This window comes from Bos javanicus, chromosome 13, assembly GCF_032452875.1.
Source record: "Bos javanicus breed banteng chromosome 13, ARS-OSU_banteng_1.0, whole genome shotgun sequence".
Lineage (NCBI taxonomy): Eukaryota > Metazoa > Chordata > Mammalia > Artiodactyla > Bovidae > Bos > Bos javanicus.
In genome coordinates this window covers 21,132,761-21,155,611 of record NC_083880.1, presented here as the reverse complement: position 1 = coordinate 21,155,611, position 22,851 = coordinate 21,132,761, and the positions used below count along the sequence as shown (strand labels likewise).

Sequence of the window (22,851 nt, the reverse complement as noted above, 5' to 3'; positions counted from 1 at the left end):
TTTGATAGAAGTATAATCACAAAAACACATTATCAGTTCTTAAAAATATTCTGAGGTCAGAAGAAAGAAAAACATTTAAAAGCTAGTCTAAAGTTTCATAAATTGATTTTTAAGCATGACTAGATCATGAAAATAGGGAGTTCTTAGGAAGAGGTGAGAAAAATGCACAATTAAAAATATTAATAACATATTAGATTATGTAGGGGTTATATAAGATTAGATTATGTAGGGTTATTATAGAAACTAGCAATTTGTATAGAGGAGATTATTAAATGCGAATAATGTAAGTTATATTAAATTAAAATTGTTTTATTTTTATTTTGTGAACATTTTAAAATAGAATATGAATGAGTTCATTGTATTATATATTGTGCATTTCTATAAATGTAGCAAAATAACATTAACATTCTTCCTGCCACTAAGCCAATAACAGAAATGTAATTATCCTGTTTGCCGTTATTTAGAATTTCAAGTTTTAATATTTTTATTGTGCACAGGTGAAGTTACTGACTCATATTGCAAAGAATATTTCAGTGGATAGTTACCTAAGCAGCTGGATTCATCAGGTTGGAAATCCATGCAGTCAGCAAAACCATCACAGCGCTTGTGCAGTGGGATACAGCTGTTAGAAGGGGAGCATGTCAAAGCTCCATGAGAACAGCTCTTGTCGGCTGAAGAAAAGAACAATAATAATCACTTAAAAAATGGATTTCTTCTAATAATATAAGCCAATTTGTTTTATCCTTCATTTCTCGAGCCTTATTATTTAAAAAATTTTTAAGAATCTATTCTGTATTGGAGTACAGTCGATTGTGGTAATAACAGGTGAACAGCACGGGGACTCAGCCGTCCATATTTCTATATCCATTCTCCCTCACAGTCCCCTCGCCTCCGGGCTGCCACAGAATACTGATCAGAGTTCCTTGTTCTAGCCTTATTTTTAAACTATAGAGTTCTTAATTAAGAAAACGTCAATTTACTAAAACGTCCTCAAAAAACTATCAATACAATCATCGTCCAGCTGTGTGCATCATGTAGTATTATTCACGTATGTATGTATAAAATGCTTTGTGTATGTTTTATGGTCTGAATTGATGTTAGACTAGTCAACTTTAATATCAAGGCAGATCTCTGTTTGTTCTTCTGTTGCTCCCCTAACATCTCTACATTATGTGCTATTGAATTAGCAGAGACTGTAACTTGTTTGAATGTTCATCCATTTCCACCTGGGTCATAAGCCATGGGTAGTCACTGGATATCTGTTAGATCTGGGTGATGGTGAAGGTCACTGCAGCCCAAGGTACTGTGACTACATGCCTTGATAGCACTGTCAATGCATGATGTAGGCATTTTACTACTTTCAGAGTCTCCTGCTGGCTTGATTTCAAGGGGCAAGCATAAGTCTTGTGCATAAGACTTTGGCTATTTCAGAAAACTGCCTTTATGGATGCCCATCAAGACTACTGACAGCTCAATGGCAATCTAGTCCTGCAAAGTACTTGACCTTCCTCGGATGCTACTCTTAGTCCTGAAACTGTATTCTTGTATCCTTTATATGAATATTTTAACCCAAAACTGCTGCCAAAAATTTATAGAAGACTGATCTATGAATATGATCTACTAGAACAAAGACAGTTAACCTCAAATTTTTCAAGCTAAATTGATAGTTTTAGAATACTAAGGAGTAAATTTCCCCATGTATGCGTTTGCATAGATTTTTTTCAGTTATGTCACAATTTTTTTAAGTATATTTATGGGTTGGAAGGAGTTGTTTGTTTGAATTGTAGGTTATTGATCAAAGGTTATTGACAAGTTTAGTTTGAGAACTGCCTATCACCATTTACTGTCAAGTAGGACATAAAAATGTTTTTAAGAGTATATATTTTCATTGACTAAAACTGCTGGATCAAAAAATTCAAGTGATACTCTTCATTGAGTGATTCTTCCTGCTAGAACATTAATTCCCACCAATAAATAATATTGAGCTACCTTACTGTAAGTAAGACATTATACTTTGCACTTCCACTGGTAAGTGCAGGAAAGAGATTTTGAAAACAGTAATCAAAACATATGGAGCAACAAAATGAAGATAACAATATAAGAATGATTAATGTTTCAAAGTAAATATGGGAAATGTCATAAGGCCAGGCTTAGCTAGAAAAGCATTGGTATAGGTAAGTATGACAGAAACAAGAGATTCCTTTAGTATAGAGAAGTCTGTAAAGGGGCCAAGTAGGAATAGAGTCTTGAGATATTCTTTACATTTTAATGCTTTCAGAGAAAATCCATTTAGCAGAGTGGGAATCAAATCTACAGATTGGGAATCAATACTTTTGATATTGGAACAGTAAGTAAGGCAGTTTGTCTAGGCTGGAGAATTTCTGTGAAGAGGTATGAGAGACAAATCTAAAACCAAAGGCTGAAACCAGACTGTAGAAATGGCTAAAGTGCTAGGAGAAAAAGCTAGGGAAAAAGCTCTTTAAGCTTTTCCAAAGGGTAAAATAATTTTAGGGTATACATTGACAAAATAAATAATATTCCAAATCAAGCAAACTGAGAAACAGAATAATTTTCCAACTCTTATAAGATGAAGAGGTTTGTAAAAATTAAAAAAAAAAAAAAAGGATTGTGTCTCTAGAGCCCACAAGCCACATTTACTGAAGCACACATGCCTACAGCCTGTGCTTCACAACGAGAGAAGCTGCCACAATGAGAGGCCAGTTCATGGCAACTGGAGAGTAGACCACTAGCAAGAACCCAGAGCAAACCAAAATAAGTTAAAAAATATGAATGTGTGACTAAAAACATGCATCAGTATACCCATGTATATATGTATACGACAAAGGTCCCCATGGTCAAAGCTATGGTTTTGCCGGTAGGCATGTACAGATGCGAGAGTTGGACCACAAAGAAGACTGAGAGCTGATGAATTGATGCTTTCAAACTGTGGTGCTGGAGAAGATACTTGAGAGACCCTTGGACTGCAAGGAGATCAGATAGTCAATTCTAAAGGGAATCAACCCTGAAGATTCATTGGAAGGACTGATGCTGAAGCTCCAATACTTTGGACACCTAATGCGGAGAGATAACTCATTGGAAAAGACTCTGATGCTGGGAAAGATTGAGGGCAGGAGGAGAAGTGGGGGATAGATGATGAGATGGTTGGATGGCATCATTGACTCAATGGACACGAGATTGAGCAAACTCCGCAAGCTTGTGAAGGACAGAAAAACCTGGTGTGCTGCCATCCATGGGGTCTCAAAAAGTCAGACACAACCGAGCAACTGAACAACGGCAATGTATGCATATGCATTTTATCATTGTTTTGCATTGCTAGGAGCTGAGAGATCATACAAGAGGACAGTTTTAAGGTATTAAATAATGTGTTGAAATTTGTATACAAAGATGATGGTGCTTATCTACTTGTAGAGCATTAGTTTGGACCCTTCTTATCTCAGAAACACTAATCCAATTCATATTCTTTAACCCAGTTTTCAGTATGACTGAGAGCTTAGTTTCAAGTTTATTGTACAATGAAAAGTTCTAACTTGTAAATGATATAAATGTTCAACCATAGCCCAAGTAGCATTGAAAGACATAAAATATATATAAGAAAACACATGGCTTCAATTTGTAGGATATTTTTCTCTCTTCTTTTTATAGAAAATTTAGTTTAGATAATTTAAAATTGGCCTTTCACTTAATAAAATTAGAAACTAAAATCTTAGTTTCTATGGTATTTTAAATGATATAGTATTAAAGTTAATGAATACATATTAAAATTGCGTTTTAAAAGTAGGTGGAAAACCGACTTTTACATATGTAATGAATACTTATCAACATCTACACAGCAAAGGACTGAAAGGAGGAAAACGGAATCCTTACTTTCTTTTTATCCATTATTAATACACATACAACGAAACATTTTCCAAAATTAGTCCAAATAAGCTATAAATAAAATTTATAGGAAAATCAGGCTTCAAACTGTTTCCTTGGACAATATCAACTTTTGCCACATTATCTTTCAAACATTATGGTTTCACAGCTATAAAAATATTTATTTCAATCTGTCACCACCCTAGAGGTTCATACTCTTTCTAACCAAAATAGACTAAGTATCAGTGCATTTTATGGCTTTTAGCTCATTCGCTTAGGTAGATGATACATCAAAAATAAACAGCTGTTGAATGATGTCTCACCAAAGTTACTTCTGTAAAGTAATATCTCCTTTGAAGATTATATCTGCTACATAAGAAATACACACAAAAGTAAAGCATATATGACTATGGCTGTGTATTTATTTACTATTAAAATGAAAGGTCATATATGTAGCAGATTAACATTTCCAGCATTAGAGGAGCTATGGTTTTGTGCCACGAGAATGAAGGCGGCAAGCCCTTCAAGGCAAACGCACACCTCGCATGAAGCAGGATGGATATGTACTTTGTCCCTGAACAAAACCAATCAGTACTCTTATTAAAATATCTTAGCAGCTTAAATAATTTTAATAAAACTATAAAGACAATTTAATGTGGAAAGGATAATAATGCTTATATTATTCAATTTGCCACATTAATTCATTTAATTCTTGAATACCTCTGTAAAACAGACTTAACCACTATGATTTTCATGTTGAATAAACTGAGGAATACCTTTGTAAGAAGCTGTCAAATACAAAGGGTAATCTTTATACATAGGGTGCTGAGATCATAGCTAACAAATTGAAAGGGAAAGCCGCTCAATTGTGTGAGACTCTTTGTGACCCCATGAACTATACAGTCCATGGAATTCTCCAGGCCAGAATTCTGGAGAGGGTAATCTTTCCCTCCTCCAGGGGATCTTCCCAACCCAGGGATTGAACCCAGGTCTCCTCCATTGCAGGTGGATTCTTTACCAGCTGAGTCACAATGGAAGCCCAAGAATACTGGAGTGGGGAGCCTATCCCTTCTCCAGGGATCTTCCTGACCCAGGAATCGAACCAGGATCTCCTCACTGCAGGCAGATTCTTTACCAACTGAGCTATCAGAGAAGCAACCAATTGAAAGGCCCCAATAAAACTGTTGATAAAGGTTGGTCTACAAGTCTTAGGAGCACAACCCCACTCCTAATTTTCAGAAGTGGCACTTAACTTCATAAAATACATCAACTACTTCTGGAACATAAATAAAAAAGTTGTGTGTGCTCAGTTGCTCAGCTGTGGCCAACCTTTTACAACCCTGTGGACTGTAGTCTGCCAGGCTCCTCTGTCCATGGGATTTTCCAGGCAAAAATATTTAAGTGGGTTGCCATGCCCTCCTCCAGAGGATCTTCCCAACCCAGAGATTGAACCCACATCTCTTGCATTTCCTTCATTGGCAGGTGGATTCTTTGCCACTAGCATCACCTGGGAAGCCCATCAATTAAAGTTAGATAGCAGTAAAACTATTCACCTCCCCATCTACTGGTCACAGTTATCTCTCTTACTGATAGAGAGCATCCATGTACATCTCTTGATCCATCTCCATCTTTTCTCCTTGCTCTGGGCCCCAGGAGGCAGAACATCTTTCTTTATCTTTTGCTTTGATTGGGTTTGATTGATGGGTACCACCAGTGGGAGGTTAATGCAGAGGAAGAGACTGTGAGATTACCAATGGTTAGCTGCTCCCATTACAAATGCCACATCCTTTATCAAGTAGCTCTCCTTGATTCTAGGAGAATCTCTCTAGAACCTCTCTCATCCTTTGTTCTGTGGGTGACAAAAGACCTCCTTGTGGTTTTCCTATGCATATTACTTCCCTAATAAATAATTCCTTTATTAAAATAGTCGAAAATTGCACAACATCAACATGCCATCTATTTCTTGTCAGGACACTGACTGAAACATCTGATGAAATAAAAATCTTCATGACGAATAGATTTCTATCAGAGGAATATCAATGAGAAGAATGTTTCTAGTTTGGGGTCATTTTCCCATATCATTAAACCATATTTATTTTTTTCCACTTACTTTAACAAATTGGATATTTTTGGTCAAACAAAAGTATCACTAACATAAGTGACACTTTTATAGAAAATATGGTATCAATGGAAATACATGGTTAAATATGAATTATTTTTAAATGTTGGACACACCATATGCTCTGTTTAAGCATTCTGATCACTAAACATGTATTTTTGTAAAAATAAAAGACTTTTAAATATCAATTGGTATCGATTTTCCTGTATAAAATTTCAAACTTTTCAGAATTCTGTTCCTACAATGCTTAAAAACATGCAAGTCTCACAAAACAAACAAACAATCAACCAAACCTCTTATTTTGTCCTATATTCCAGTCTCAATGCCACCTTCTTGAAGGGGTTTTCTACAGCTGGCTTCCCTCTATGATTTCTCATCTTCTCCACAAAAGGCTGATGTCACAATTCTGTCCTCCCACTCCACAGGGTGTTACCTCTCCAGGATCACAGCAACTACTTTAGCCTTTTCCCAGTCTAAAAATTTTTACTCCTAATTTTATGTGATCTCACAGAAACATCTGAACCTGTGCATACCCTCTGATACATAGATTTCTACCTTTGATTTAAGATCATCATCCTCTTTTGGTTGCCCTCCTATGTCTATGACCACATCTCCCTGTCTTTTGATTTTTTTTTAAAAACTATCCGTTAGATGTTCCTTAGGATTCTGTCTATCCCCTTATCTTTTTCCTCTATTATCTCATTTACAGCCACAATCTGAATCATTGTATGCTAATAGCTTTGTATCTTTATATATCTTCCTTGAGCTCATTCCTGAGCTCCACACAGCCATTTCAAAACATATTCTGAATGTTTCCATGTGGGTATGCCAGAGATAACATAAATAAAACATGTTTAAAGGTGAAGGCACTTTCCTACCCTAAAAGGTCCTTCTCTTCCTATTTTTCCCAGCTCAAGAAATGGCAGATTAGCTGTCTTGTTGCCTAGATCAGAAATTTGGAAACTATTATTGATTTCTTTCTCCTGCTCTTCACTTGAATATCTCTTAAATCTATTCATACTCTGCACCATACCATTAACCTAATCAACCTCTTACTATTTCATGTGTGACATCTCCTAACCAAGCACCCATCCTCATTCCAATCCATTCCATGTACCACTTAAACACTTATCACTGGCATGATAGGGTGGACTCTTCAAGACCTAGTCCCTACTTATCTCTCCCAACTTATTTCTACGTTTTTCACCACAGACTCTAGTTATACGAAACATTCTTCAATCAAACAACTTCTCCTCTATTCTTGGAACATTCTCACTGAAATCAAGCATTTCAAATTGCCTAATGACTGTCTGTCTTTCCAAATTTGGCTCTGCAATCACTTTTCATGTTAAAATTTAGACACTCTGGCACCATAATTAGGGAGTACCCTATGTTATTCAATAACACTTTGGTTATCTCTCACAGAACTTACCACATGGTATCCCAACTATCATTTACTACTCTCCTTCACTAATATAGAATGTATCTAACAACCTGAGCTTGTATCGAGTCATGTCCATTGGATCATCAATGCCCAATACAATGTGTGGCATAAATTACATCCTTAAGGTCCGTCTAGTCAAGACTATGGTTTTTCCAGTAGTCATGTATGGATATGAGTTGGACTGTGAAGAAAGCTGAGTGCCAAAGAATTGATGCTTTTGAACTGTGGTGTTGGAGAAGACTCTTGAGAGTCCCTTGGACTGCAAGGAGATCCAACCAGTCCATCCTAAAGGAGACCAGTCCTGGGTGTTCATTGGAAGGACTAATGTTCAAGCTGAAGCTCCAATACTTTGGCTACCTGATGCGAAGAGCTGACTCATTGGAAAAGACCCTGATGCTGGGAAAGATTGAGGGCAGGAGGAAAGGGGGACGACAGAGGAAGAGATGGTTGGATGGCATCACCGACTCTCAATGGATATGGATTTGGGTGGACTCCCGGAGTTGGTGATGGACAGGGAGGCCTGGCCTGCTGCGGTTTATGGGGTCACAAAGAGTCGGACACAACTGAGCGACTGAACTGAACTGAATGAAGGTTTGTGAATGAATGAATGGCAGTTTATAAAATGCCATTCTAAATAAAAAAAGAGTCCGTAAAAAAAAAAGAAAAACTGTTATGCTTTCAATTTTTTAGTAAATTGTCACCATCAGATGACAATCCTGTAATTATTACTCTAGCATTTTGTCCACAATATATTTTCATGCAATTTTCCCTACAGAGCCATAACTCAATAAATATTTTAGAGATGGAGAAGAGCAATCTTTCACAGTACCATCTGTTCCTAATGTACACTTATTTCCCTTTAGGAGCAGAATTCCATATATTACTATCTCATCAAATACCAATTTTCTAACATATGTCTAAAAGTATAAGAATACAGTATCTTCCTATGCTTCTCTTTAAATAGCACTGTTATTTGAAGTCAAATACCATATGACTGTATTGAGCTTAATCTGATTTCTTTTTTATTTTTATTTTTTTAAATTTGGCCAAGCCACGAGGCTTGTGGGATCTTAGTTCCCCAACCAGGGATGGAACCTGCAGCTATAGGAGTGAAAGTGCCCATTAATAATCACTGGACCACCAGGGAATTCCTTAACTTAATCTGATTTCTAACAGCCAAATTCCATTAGAGCCTTGATCAGAACAGGGATAAGTATCTTGGCTTCCTTTTCCTCATTTGCCTCTATTTGCCTCTTACTTGCCTCTAAGACAATATTATATGACCTCACAAACTGACTTTACTATAGAAAGAATATACATGTAGGAAATAACAGGGAAATAGAAAGCCAAGGAAAAGAGATTCACTGATTTAAAGCTAAGACCTTTAAACACACACAAAAAAACATTCAAAAACTGTCTTACTTTACTTCATTCATCTTCATGCCTTTTGCAATAGATATCATAATTCTGGATGCTCACGCAAAATGGGGCACTGAAATAGCCTTCTATTTTTTTTCCAATACCCTCATCTTACAGTTACATTCCAAACTTTACTGCTCCAGAAAAAGTGGCCACTAGCATGTGGCTTATGGAGCTCTATCACTGCAGCTCATATACAGTGTGATATTACCTGAAACCAGACAAAAAATAATTAAATAAAATGCTAGTGGTGCCTTGACTCCACCATGATTATGTGCTCACCTTAGAGATTGGTGTAATTTGTGTAATTACTTAATTAACACTAAAGAAAGAAGTTGATGAATGCAGGACCGAGAATTTTACATGCATTCTCTCCAATTCTTATAGCTCTGTAAGGCAGGCATAACATGGGCTGTGAGACTGACTCAAATGACTTTCCCCAAATTGTACAGGTAGTAAGTGATGAAGATGAGGTCAAACCAGATGTCCCACTGATTTACTCTGGCATTAACTTTTTTAAAAAAATGTATTTGTTTATGGCTGGCTAGGTCTTTGTTGCTGCACGTGGACTTTCTCGAGTTGTGGCGAGTGGGGGCTACTCTCTAGTTGCGCGTGGGCTTCTCCTCACCACACCTCCTATTGTTACAGAGCACGGGATCCACAGCACAGGCTCAGTACTACGGCACACAGACTTAGTTGCTCTGGGGCATGTGGAATCTTCCTCGACCAGGGATGGAACCCATGTCTCTTGCACTGGCAAGTAGCTTTTTTATCTATTGTATCACCAGGGAAATCCTGCATTGACTCTTACTGACATAACATCCATCAAGGTCCAGGTCTAAACTCTAATTACATTTATTCACTAAAATGGATATTTCCCCACTTGCTTGTGCCATCTTCATGAACATGTTTAGGGGGAAGAAATTATAATTACATGTCTTTAATCCATCCCCACACACATTTTAAAAACTAATGGATGTGTAAGAGCATCCCCTATATGAATGATTCAGATGCAACTATAAAAAGGAGACGAGACACATCTAACAGAGATTAGTATGACTACAAACAAAATGTTTCCGGAAATGCTAAGCAAGGACTGTACACTTTGTTCAGCAACATAGCACAAACAACTTTGTTATTGATGATATGCTCATGCTAAGACTCTAGAGAACTTTGTTTTATCTGTCAAGCTCTATCATTTCCAAACAGCATTTCTTCCCTGGAACACTGAATGAATGAAAATAACTCACAGCAGCCAGATTCGTCTTCATTAAAGTAGCAGTCAGGCACTCCATCACAAAGCAGGAGGGACGGGATACACTCATGGGTAGAGCACTGGAATTCTGTTTGACCACAGAGCTGGGGAAGGGGGCTGATAGGACAATCCATTTCATCAGATCCATCTGTGCAATCTTCCTGTCCATTACATTTCCCTGCAAGAGGGACACACTGGACAACGTAGATACAAGAAAACTGATCAGCTTCACACAGTGACGGCTGTACTGTGACAAGACCTGAAAAAGAGAGCAAGTCATTTTCACATTAGGCGAGTTAGCTCTCTGTCCAGTGCTGAAACATTGTAAGATATTTTCAATGAAACATTTAGCTAATTTAAGTATTAATTTTCTATTAGGAATAATAAGAACTCTAACATAACAGGCCAACATAATTACAGAATACACCTTATCTTAACCTCAGAAACATTTTTATAAAGGGCATCATTACTGTTAAAAAATGACACTTTCCAATTAAAGAGGAAATTGTGATTCATATTCTTAAATTCAACCATCAGATTTTCTTGGAGGAGTAAAAACACTTTTATATGGTAAGTTAGGCACTTTGAAGGGTTACATTAATAATTTTAGCATTTAAGGAAATTGGCATTATGTCCTTATTAACTGTTTCTCAGTGACTTCAGCTTGGGGAATTTGGCTCCTGAGAACTTGGGGAGGACTGAGTCACAAAATTGAGGCTGCTATGGTTTTGTCACATTATTCTTCGCTCTTCAATAAAAGTACAATATGTGCAGTTGTATCAGAAGTAGAGATGAAAGCATAGCTTAAGCCAAGATATCACACTAGTGAGACTCTTCAAGATAATGTGATTCATACCCAACAATCCCATTTTATATATAAGGATACTGAGGCTTATAAAATTTTAGTGTCCAAAGACACAATGTAAGTTTAATGAAGTTTTATCACATGAAACTGTTCCACAGCAATGGTTTGAATCAACACTTAAAGCATGAGAGAAGAGTGCTGACTTGCTGCTGTTTCTAGAGGTCAGAGAGTATCTGTGAATATACAGGATTGCACTAATTTGCTGGAACATTATTCTTGGAGCAGTCTTTCTACTTCTTATCATTTCTGGGACATATGATAATGGGCTAATCAGTATTTTAGGGGAAAAAAATAGCATGTAATGGGGATTGGGAATTCCCTGGAGGTCCAGTGGTTAAGACTTCACCTTCCAATATAAGGCATGTGGATTTGATCCCTGATCAAGGAACTAAGATCCCACATGCCTTGTGGTCAAAAAACCAAAACGTAAAACAGAAGCAATAAAGTAACAGAGACAATAAAGACTTTAAAAATGGTGCATGTCAAAAAAAATTCTTAAAAAAAGGAAATAATGCGAACCAGTTCAGGAATACCTTTTTTTTGTGTTACATTTTAAAACTATTATTTATGGATTTTGTAAGAATGATTTGTTTTAAACATAAGAATGGTGGTGTGAATTCATTTTAGAAATGAAATCTAAAAGTTTCTCTCCCACTCAGTAGTGGTGATATACTCAGAACATATTTAAATTTGAACCCTGTGATGAAAGTCATGTATCTGAGGGAATTTTTTTTCATGAGAATAAGCATGTTTAAGTGGAGAGGGAAACATGTATGACTCTGAGATGTTTGTATCATGTTTTTATTTAATTATCTAAGATACAGCAGTGCATACAACTGCAGTATTCCAATGGAAACATTCTGAATGAAAACTTAGAAAGTAAATTGGATTTAAATTTTTATAAATATATATATATATATATATATATAGCATATATATCTTTTGATATTTAACCATGGTCAAATGAATAATTTCTCTTCATTCTTTTTATTAATCTCACATTGCAGGAATGGCAGACAGCCTTACTTTCATTTTTTTTCTCAAACATTTTATGGACTAAACTTTTATCTTTATAAACTTCCCTCAAGGTAGAACCTCAGCTCAAGGTTGAAAAAGCTGGATAAACTTTTTGCATGTGAAGAAAACCTAGAACTAATTTTAGTAATTAACCTATTACTTAGTTAAGCTATAAATCTTTTCGGAAAAAACACGAGGGAAGTAATTTTCTGTATTTCACAAGCTTCTTGCCTTATTCAAAATGAAGTATGTGTGCTTTCCTTTATATTTTTGCTTAGATAAGATATGCACAAATAAACTTCTCTCTTGTTTGGAGACAGCAATTCTGTTAAATTCTAGAATCATTTCTATCAAAAGATACTCAAACTCACTTGATCTAAGTCCTTCTTTACAGGAAGCCTGGTAGGTTTGTATTGTCTCCTGTGGACTCTGTCTTGTATTGTCCAGATTTTTCTTGCAAGGTCAAGGCCCTCATTCCCCCGACTGCTGAGAGGTTACCAGATGATAGCCCACAGCTGTCTACCTCTAGCATCTTCCCTCTCAAGTCACACACCCTTGCAGAGGCTGTTCCTGGCAGAATTTTCCAGTTGTCACAGTTGACCAATGGTGCTGGAAGGTTGATTATGGGGGAGACAGGTATACACAAACTCTCTGTAATTTTCACCTCATTTTGCTGTGAACCAAAAACTGTTTTAAGAAATAAAATTCTGTGTGTACATCTCAGCACCAATATCCCTCAGAATCGGTATTCTAGCCTATGACTCATGTTTGATATTTTTCTTTTCAAATTTCCTGTGTTTTAGTTTCTCTAAGTTCCTTTTAAAATCCAGCATTTAAAATTCACAGTACTTATGTAAGTATTGGAGAAGGCAATGGCACCCCACTCCAGTACTCTTGCCTGGAAAATCCCATGGACAGAGGAGCCTGGTAGGCTGCAGTCCATGGGGTCGCTAAGAGTCAGACACGACTGAGTGACTTCACTTTCACTTTTCACTTTCATGCATTGGAGGAGGAAATGGCAACCCACTCCAGTGTTCTTGCCTAGAGAATCCCAGGGACGGCTGGGCCTGGTGGGCTTCCGTCTATGGGGTCGCACAGAGTCGGATACGACTGAAGCGACTTAGCAGGAGTAGCAGCAAGTAAGTATACTGTCCATTGGTCAAGCCACATGGTCCATTTCTTCCCATGCCCAGTGAGCTGCTTAGTCAGTTGTTTAAAACCAATAGAATTGAGGTGCAGGGCCAGTGAATGCACAAGAGAAATGGCATCATTTCAGTCACCCTGCTTATTTAACTTATATGCAGAGCACATCATGAGAAACGCTGGGTGGGAAGAAGCAGAAGCTGGAATCAAGATTGCCAGGAGAAATATCAATAACCTCAGATCTGCAGATGACACCACCCTATGGCAGAAAGTGAAGAGTAACTAAAAAGCCTCTTGATGAAAGTGAAAGAGGAGAGTGAAAAAGTTGGCTTAAAGCTCAACATTCAGAAAACGAAGATCATGGCATCCGGTCCCATCACTTCATGGGAAATAGATGGGGAAACAGTGGAAATAGCGTCAGACTTTATTTTTGGGGCTCCAAAATCACTGCAGATGGTGACTGCAGCCATGAAATTAAAAGACACTCACTCCTTGGAAGGAAAGTTATGACCAACCTAGATAGCATATTCAAAAGCAGAGACATTACTTTGCCTACAAAGGTCCATCTAGTCAAGGCTATGGTTTTTCCTGTGGTCATGTATGGATGTGAGAGTTGGACTGTGAAGAAGGCTGAGCGCCGAAGAATTGATGCTTTTGAAAAACTGTGGTATTGGAGAAGACTCTTGAGATTCCCTTGGGCTGCAAGGAGATCCAACCAGTCCATTCTGAAGGAGATAAGCCCTGGGATTTCTTTGGAAGGAATGATGCTAAAGCTGAAATTCCAGTACTTTGTCCACCTCATGCGAAGAGTTGACTCATTGGAAAAAGACTCTGATGCTGGAAGGGATTGGGGGCAGGAGGAGAAGGGGACGACAGAGGATGAGATGACTGGATGGCATCACTGACTCGATGGACGTGAGTCTGAGTGAACTCTGGGGGTTGGTGATGGACAGGGAGGCCTGGTGTGCTGCGATTTATGGGGTCGCAAAGAGTCAGACATGACTGAGTGACTGAACTGAAGTGAACTGAACCCAACTTTGCCTCCTTGAACATGGACATGATTGTTCATTACGTGTGAGAGTTACTTTGAGGGAATGTAGCATGATCAGAAAAGGCAATGGATGACTTACAAGCTGGAATCAAGAGTGCCAGGAAAATATCAACAACCTCAGATATACAGATGATACCACTCTAATGGCACAAAAGTGAAGAGGAATTAAAGAGCCCCAATTGGAAAAGATCCTGATGCTGGGAAAGATTGAGGGCAGGAGGAGAAGGAGGTGACTGAGGATGAGATGGCTAGACAGCATCACTAACTCAATGGACATGAATTTGAGCAAACTCCAGGAGATGGCAGAGGACAGGGAAGGCTGGCACGCTGTAGTCCACAGGGTTGCAAAGAGTTGGGCATGGATGAGCAACTGAACAACAAAAGTACAACCAGAGCAAAAGAAAACCGACATCCAGAAAGTCAACTGAAATAAACCTCAAAGAGTAAAGTGAGAATAGGAAGGATGAAAGGTAAGAAAGAGAGATTGAGGGACATCAGGAATGTTGGTGACTGTGACAGGGGCAGAGAGAGAAAGTGGAAAGAAAGACAGTGCAAGAAAATGTGGATTCATTTTGACAATGTGATTCAATCTTTAACTTACAGGTGTTCTTATTGCTGTTCAGCCAACATTTCTCAAGCTGTATCTGATTAGGGGAATTGTGAAGACCTGATACCGTGAAGACTTAGTACAATTGTACACACATACACTCACACACATATTATATCATCTTAGCTTTAGGGGCATGTTTCTCAAATAGATCACAAGTCTAAAGCATGTTGGGTTCAAAAACCAAGGGTATCTCACATTGTGGTTTGCAACTGATTCACAGTCCATGAGGTTGCAAAGAGCTGGACACGATTGAGTGAATTTTACTACTCTTTGCAGGCTGGAGTTGATAGAAGGCATTGTTAACTAACTTTTGCATTCCCAGGAATCAAAGACATTCCTCTCATTACCACATTCCACTTCATATTGTGCTATGTAGACAGGTACAATTTCTAACACTATGGATATTTCTTTGTTCTCCTAAAATGATGTTCAGTGTCATTGTTCACTTAGTTTGGGTAGTAGCTGAAATACCTTTTTTTAGAGCAATAAACATTATAAACAATATAAAGCAAAAACATTTCATACTGATGATTTACAGTGAAATACAGTGTAGCATTCTCATGAATTTCATGTAAATTCAATAAAAGTCTAAAAGTGCCCAAGGAAAATCTCATGGATTTTGATCTTTATGATTAATATGTTTAGTGAAAGCAAAATTGATTGCCTGTTTTGGAGGGAAAGAAAAAATATGCACAGGGGAACTTTAGTTTTAAAGAGCAGGAATTAAGCTTTTGCCAAATCTTGCCATACTCAATGACATAAATGGTAAAATGCTTATGTAAAATATGATAGCCAGTTATAAATTGGTAATTCTTTGTCTTTGGCCAATACTTCATTAACAACATTCAAAAATGTTACAGGAAGCTACAAGAGGGGAAGCAGATGATAAAGTTTTAACCTGAATTCTGCAGAACTCTTGATTTCAGATCATTTTGAATTAAAATTTAATTTTTATATCTTTGCAAATCACTTCATAAAGTATAAAAATATTTCTTTTTCAATTAAAAATACTTAGCTTTAATGTGGAGTCATAAAAGAATCATTTTTATCTTTTTATATCATTTCAATATTTAATAGTTTAAATATTCCTAGAAAGATGGAATGTGACTTCAGGTTGAACTAAAGAAGATAGAAGAGCCTGACATAAACAGAGCAGTATGGGGAGCGCTGGAATGAGTGATGAATCAGGAGAACTTGGGTGGGTGGTTAGAAAGGCTATATAGAAATGTCAAAAGTCTAACACAGTAAACAAAAATAAAGGAAATTTAAAAGTTTGCAAAAGGTGAGTCCAAAGTTTTGGGTTGACCAAAAAGTCTGTTCAGGTTTTTCAATAACATCATATGAAAAATCTGAACAAATTTTTTGGCCAAGCCAATAGAAGCTGCTAAGTATTTCAAAAGAGATGCCATATGGAAAGTGATAATTATTTTCAGAGTGAATGGCAGAGCTAGTTAAAGCTAAGGCTAAAATAAAGATAGAAGAATACTAGAAATTAAATTTGTTTTACATTTGAGAAGAGACCATATATCTACATGACACAGAAATCAAGAAAAAGAGTAACAATTATTGAAATTGAAAAAGATAGGAGAGACAAGTTCAAAATTGATACAGACATACAGATATGCACAGACATACAGATGGCAACCGCAGCCATGAAATTAAAAGATGCTTGCTCCTTGGAAGAAAAGCTATGACAAACTTAAACAGCCTATTAAAAAGCAGATACATTACTTTACCAACAAAGGTCCATCTAGTCAAAGCTATGGTTTTTCCAGTAGTCATATATGGATGTGAGAGTTGGATTATAAAGAAAGCTGAGTTCTGAAGAATTGATGCTTTTGAACTGTGGTGTTGGAAAAGACTCTTGAGAGTCCCTTGGATTGCAAGGAGATCAAACCAGTCCATCCTAAAGGAAATCAGTCCTGAATATTCGTTGGAATGATTGATGCTGAAGGTGAAGCTCCAGTACTTTGGCCACCTAATGTGAAGAACTGATTCATGGGAAAAGACGCTGATGTTGGGAAAGATTGAAGGGAGAAGGAGAAGGGGACGACAGAGGATGAGATGGTTGGATGGCATCACTGATGCACATGAGTTTGAGCAAGCTCCAGGTGTTGGTGATGGACAGGGAGGCCTGGTGTGCTACAGTCCATGGGGTTGCAAAGATCGGACATGACTAAGCAACTAAACTTAACTGAACAGATTAGCACTGATAAATGCATATATGTACTTTTGTGTAACAACTGTGTGTATGGATATATGTGCTCATGCACTACACACAGAGGCAGGTTATTTGAAACCATGAAGCTCTTTGCTAGTGACAGAAAGGCTGGAGGAGAGACACACGGCAGTGGATATTGGGTTACCTACAACATGAGGTTGTGATGGAGCCGCTCTCTCCCCAGCACACAGAGGCTGGACGTGAGAGAAAATAAAAAAACACAGTTTCCATACTGGGGAAAATCAAGAGCCGAAGGAGCAGAACATCATTTTTACCCAACATCAGTATTTGCCACAGTGATAGCCAATACCTTCCTAACTATAAATAGTGATTCCACTGCAAATGTCTGAAACTGCATAAATGAAGAATTTTCTGCCTACTTATACCCTTCAGTAATCTAAAACATATGTGAATGTGGAAACATGCATAAAATATGGAATGTTAGAACAGTTGTTGGTCATTCCTTTCTTGTCATGAAGCCTGGAACCCAGAGAGAGACCCCAGTGGATAAGAGATAAATTCCTCTCTTATCATCTCCAGATAATGCTATACTATACTTCTTGGTCTGCCATATCTATGCTGGTGTGGCCTCTTTTGTATGCACTGTTGGGTCAGGTAAAGTACTTGACTTAATGTAATGCTACTGTTCACTGATAGCTCTAGTTCCATATTAACTAAATTTTAATAGTCAAAGAATTCCCCAAATGTTAAACTCTTGACTTCTATATTAGGGCCAATATTATTAAGTACACTCCCCTTTTAATCCATGCTTTACATTGCTTCAAATATATATTTCCCAAAAGAAGAATCCTGCTCAAAAATGGTTCTCCAAAGTCTGACACAATGAAGTCTGCTGTCCTCATAAGATAAAGGTCCACTGTCCTGTGGTTATTCAGTGACTTAACTCCTGGTTCAGTCTCACCAGTGCTCTCCCATTAAGCCTAAAATTGCAGAGGAAATAGTGACTCTCTTTCAGTTATGACTGTATTGTACTCTTTGGGCTTCCCTGGTGGCTCAGATGGTAAAGAATCCACCTGTAACATGGGAGACCTGGGTTCAATTCCTGGGCTGGGAAGATCACCTGGAGGGAGGGAATGGCAACCCACTCCAGTATTCTTGCCTGGTGGATACCCATGGACAGAGGAGCCTGGTGGGCTACAGTCCATGGGGTCACAAAGAGTCAGACACTACTGAATGACTCAGCACAATACTCTTTGTCAGTTGAGGTGAGGCAGAGAAGAGAATGCTGTTGTCATTCCTGTAAGTGGGAAGGTTTTCACTTATAATTATGAGAGGGTGTCTTGGCATCAATCAATTATTACATCTTTGTCTCAGTGTAGAAGGGTTGAGATGGAGAGTGGAAAGCTGTTTCTTTAACACACTCTACAAATACACACAATTGAAGGAAATCTAAGAGTCTCAGGCAATCTGTCTGTGAGGGAACATTGCTGAATTTCATACCTACTTTGGGGACTTTCTACATGTCCCTAGAAAGTCAAAGGAGAGAGGCAGATACCAAGATGAAGATATGGAGGTGGGCAGTAGAGACGACCAGTCAGGAATTAAATATGGTGGTCTTTTAGAGATCTCCCAGCTGTACTGTAGTGACTGCCTCTATGATCCAAGAGAAAGTGGTGGGGATAGCCCATAACTTTTAGTTAACAGGGCCTTGGCTCTAAGCACAAAGACAAATACTTCCAGCTATGTTTAACTTACTATAACTTTTGAGGAATAGGAATGAATAACTTTCTCTAAAGTTTAGTGTTCTATATGATTGAATTACTATTAATTTTAAAATCACATAATTTGAAGACTAATTTCTGCCCTTCTAATAAACCCATTTAAAATGTACAGCTATATACCTGAAACTAATACAACATTGTAAAATAAAATTTTAAAAGTTAAAAATACACTTTAAGTCAAAAAGAACTCATAGAAATAGTACTTCATTCGTTGCTTAATGACAAAAATTGATTTATTGGGAAGATTAAAAAATGATTATTTTAAAATGCGTTGGATTATTTTGCTCCATATGGAATTCTATAGGAGGCATGCCTATTTAACATACCTTAATTACATTTTAATCAGAAACAGCAGAATGGGCAAAATGCAAGATCTGGATATTTTAGAACTTGAACTGACTTCTTATCAATTATCTCCATCCAACAGAGAAGACCAACTATGGGTCTATTATTCCTTTATACCTTTTTCTAATAAAAAACTGCTTATTTCTCTAACCTCATATTTTTTATTTTGAGGAAGTTCATATTAGTGAAAATGATAACTCATATATGTAAACCCATTTATTTACTCTTTGTTAAGACAAGAAAGTTGTTTTTTATTTTCTATTTTCCTATTTAAAAGAGTGGTCAGTCTTTGCTGAGTAAAATATTCTCACCATGCCAGTAAGATGCTATCAGAAAAACGGGCATTCTGTTGAAGTCACTTGTTTTCAATGAAAAGAAAAAAGGCCTTTCTTAAAATAGATTTCTTAGTGAATGAGTGTCAGTTTCTTATTCTATTTCTTAGGCAACAGACAAACACCCTTGTTTTCGTAGATCTGAATGTTTTCCAGATAACAACACATGTGTTCCAGGGAATAAGGAGACCTGTAATAGAAACAGACTTAAATAGCCCAAGAGAACTAAACAGGCCCAGACTGACCTTGGCTATTGAAAAACTCCCAGAATCCCTCAGATACACTTGGCTTGGTAAAACATTTGGCCTGCTGAGTATTTCCAAGTAAAAGGAAAAGAGTCAGCAAAGGTTATGATCATTTTCAAACTGACTGTGCAGTAGAGAAATAACAATCTCCATATTTTATTTTAAATATACATATATTTATATACTATGGTACAAAATATATATGATTATGTGGTAAACATCATTTTTCACATAAGAGCATTCACCTTTAAGACAGAGAAGTGTGGTTTATTGTTATGTTCAATATAAGGCACTTGTCAAATCCAGGCTAATGGAGTATGGTTCCTACTGGGACTGATTTTTCCATGGTTGTCATTTGGATTTCTTGCCCCTAATTCAACAGAATTCCTTCCAGTCTGAGGATCAGCAGGAAATCAAGTAAGAACCACCTCATAGTACAACAGACAAGCTCCTCCAAATGTAGTTAAGAGGGAATCCAGATTTTACTCCTATAAATTGGCTTGGTATTCACTTTTAATGTCATTTTTCTGGTTCCTGTGTTTTTCCCTTCTAATCTAATGTCCTTTCTGGGAATAAAGAGGAATTATTCTATTATTTGACAGACTGTGAGGACTTCACAACCCACAGTAACAGATTTAAAACGTAACAATATTCTATAAACCAGTAAGTGAATCAGAATGAACAGACAATAATTTTCCTTCAGCTTTTTGTACATTCATTATTATTCCTTTAAAGATTAGGCCCATGAATGACTCACTGAATCAGTATTATAAAACAGACCCATGTATTAAAACTATGGTTTATTTATCTACAGTTGCTATGATACCACTTCTGATATAAAATGGATATCTACTCTATATCATATACTTTTTTCAAATTTATATTTTTATCCATCAACCTAAAATTAAAGATCACTTACACACAACAAAATTTTCTTTAAAAAATAAGATAATGGAAATTTTTCAATGTAGAGGAACTAAAAGTGACAGAACTAAAAGCTACACATACCACAAAATACTATGCAAGATATACTACAGGAGAGCTGCAAATTTAAGTCTAAGACAATCTGGAACAGAGTTTGTCTTCCTGCTGGGACTATCAAGGATAAATTCAAGGATAATGACGGTTTTGCTCTGCCCTAGAAAGTGAAAAAGGATTTTAACAAGAGGAGATAAAGGACAGGGCATTCCCAGCCTGAGAAGTGGTAAGATTAAAGTCAATGAGATGAGAGGAGAGAATATAGGAAAATATAGGACAAGACTAGAGAAAGGCAAGAGGTCCTGTTTTAAGGGATCATTTTAGAACCAGAATCACACACCTAGCCAGGAGCTACAATAAAGGGTAAGCAGTGTATTCAGCAGGCAACTGAGAGTCTCTAAATATTTTCCTTCTTCTTTATAGCTGGTCTGAATTACTATATTTTGATTAGTCTCAGTTTTATTTCCTCTCTCACCACTGGCATATAGATAGATAATTTATTGTTTCTGGTCAGCCATATAAATTGAACTATATGGTTACCGAATATTCAGGCTTGATTACAAACTTTTTTAAAGAAGTAGAGGAATGGTGATCATCCAGGTGATGGATGATGTGGAAATTAGAAATGAAAGAGTAACTTACAAGACTCTGAAGCATGGGCATTTGACTAGGGCTTGGTCAATAGTATGCTTCCAATCAGTTCTTTTAATTTTGTGGGAAAGAGAAAGGCACAATTAGAGAATACTCATAATGATGGCAGGGAAGTAGACAGGTCAGCTCTGAAGGAAGTATTCATAGGCAGTGGAATTAGGCAGTTTTACTCACTTTCTGCTCATTTTTCTTAGACTTTTAGTTTTACATTTAATTTTTGGAGTAATCTAATATTCTTTCAATAAACTTATTTTCTGCCTTTTAAGTTAGCCTAAGTCAGATACTGTTGCTTGCAATAAAAAAGAAAAACCTTTCTGTTGCTATGGTAAGAAAACTGCAAGAAATACTTTTTTGGAACTTACACTACAGTAGGGACTAGAACATTAAGTTGATCATTATGTGTGAGTAAATTAGACACATCGGGTATGCAGCCATAAGAGAGATTCTGATGAGTCATAAGAAGCCCTTGAACTACAGTCTGAGCAACAAAAGGGAACTGGGGGGTTGGGGGGTGGGGGTGGGGGAAGAAGGCGAAGTCTATAGAATATGCTGCCTGAGGTATGCTTGGAATAAGCAAATGGAGTAAAAAATACTGGTTTCAAAGTGAATATTTGAGGGAAAAAAAGGCACTAAAATATTGATAATATCCTTTATGGCTATTCATAACCAAGACGTTTTGGGGCTTTGAAAATATCAACTGATACAAATGCTATAAATATCCTTATGATAGGGTAAGTTTTCATTAGCAATATTCTGGATACATTATATGAAATAAATATGCCCATCCTTTGCCCTGACTTTGCACTCCAGGATGTCTGGCCCTAGGTGAGTGATCACATCATCATGGTTATCTGGGTCATAGAAATCTTTTTTGTATAGTTCTGTGTATTCTTGCCACCTCGTCTTAATATCTTCTGCCTCTGTTGAGTCCATACAATTTCTGTCCTTTATTGTGCCCATCTTTGCATGAAACGCTCCCTTGGTATCTCTAACTTTGTTGAAGAGATCTCTAGTCTTTCCCATTCTACTGTTTCCCTCTATTTCTTTGCATTGATCACTTAGGAAGGCTTTCTTATCTCTCCTTGCTTGAACTGCATTCAAATGGGTATATCTTTCCTTTTCTCCTTGCCTTTTGCTTCTTTTCTCAGCTATTTGTAAGGCTTCCTCAGACAACCATTTTGCCTTTTTGCTGGAGTGCGAGGTCAAGTGGGACTTAGGAAGCAACACTATGAACAAAGCTTGGAGGTGATGGAATTCCAACTGAGCTATTTCAAATCCTAAAAGATGATGCTATTAAAGTGCTGTACTCAATATCCCAGAAAATTTGGAAAACTCAGCAGTGGCCACAGGAAGAGAAAAGGTCAGTTTTCATTCCAATCCCAAAGAAAGGCAATGCCAAAGAATGTTCAAATTACCGCACAACTGCATTCATCTCACACGCTAGCAAAGAAATGCTCAAAATTATCCAAGCTAGGATTCAACAGTACATGAACAGTGAACTTCCAGATATTCAAGCTAGGTTTAGAAAAGGCAGAGGA

The 22,851-nt window shown here is 37.2% G+C and overlaps 1 protein-coding gene across 1 annotated transcript in view; it reads right to left on the bottom strand.

The window, feature by feature from the left end:
- Nucleotides 1–22,851, bottom strand: part of MALRD1 (MAM and LDL receptor class A domain containing 1) — a 555,525-nt gene that overhangs the window by 105,930 nt on the left and 426,744 nt on the right. The window contains exons 35-36 of the mRNA XM_061435952.1: nucleotides 10,109–10,372; nucleotides 546–671 (exon numbers count right to left, since the gene is read on the bottom strand). Of these exons, the coding sequence (XP_061291936.1) occupies nucleotides 546–671; nucleotides 10,109–10,372 (390 nt within the window). The remainder of the gene's footprint in view (nucleotides 1–545; nucleotides 672–10,108; nucleotides 10,373–22,851) is intronic.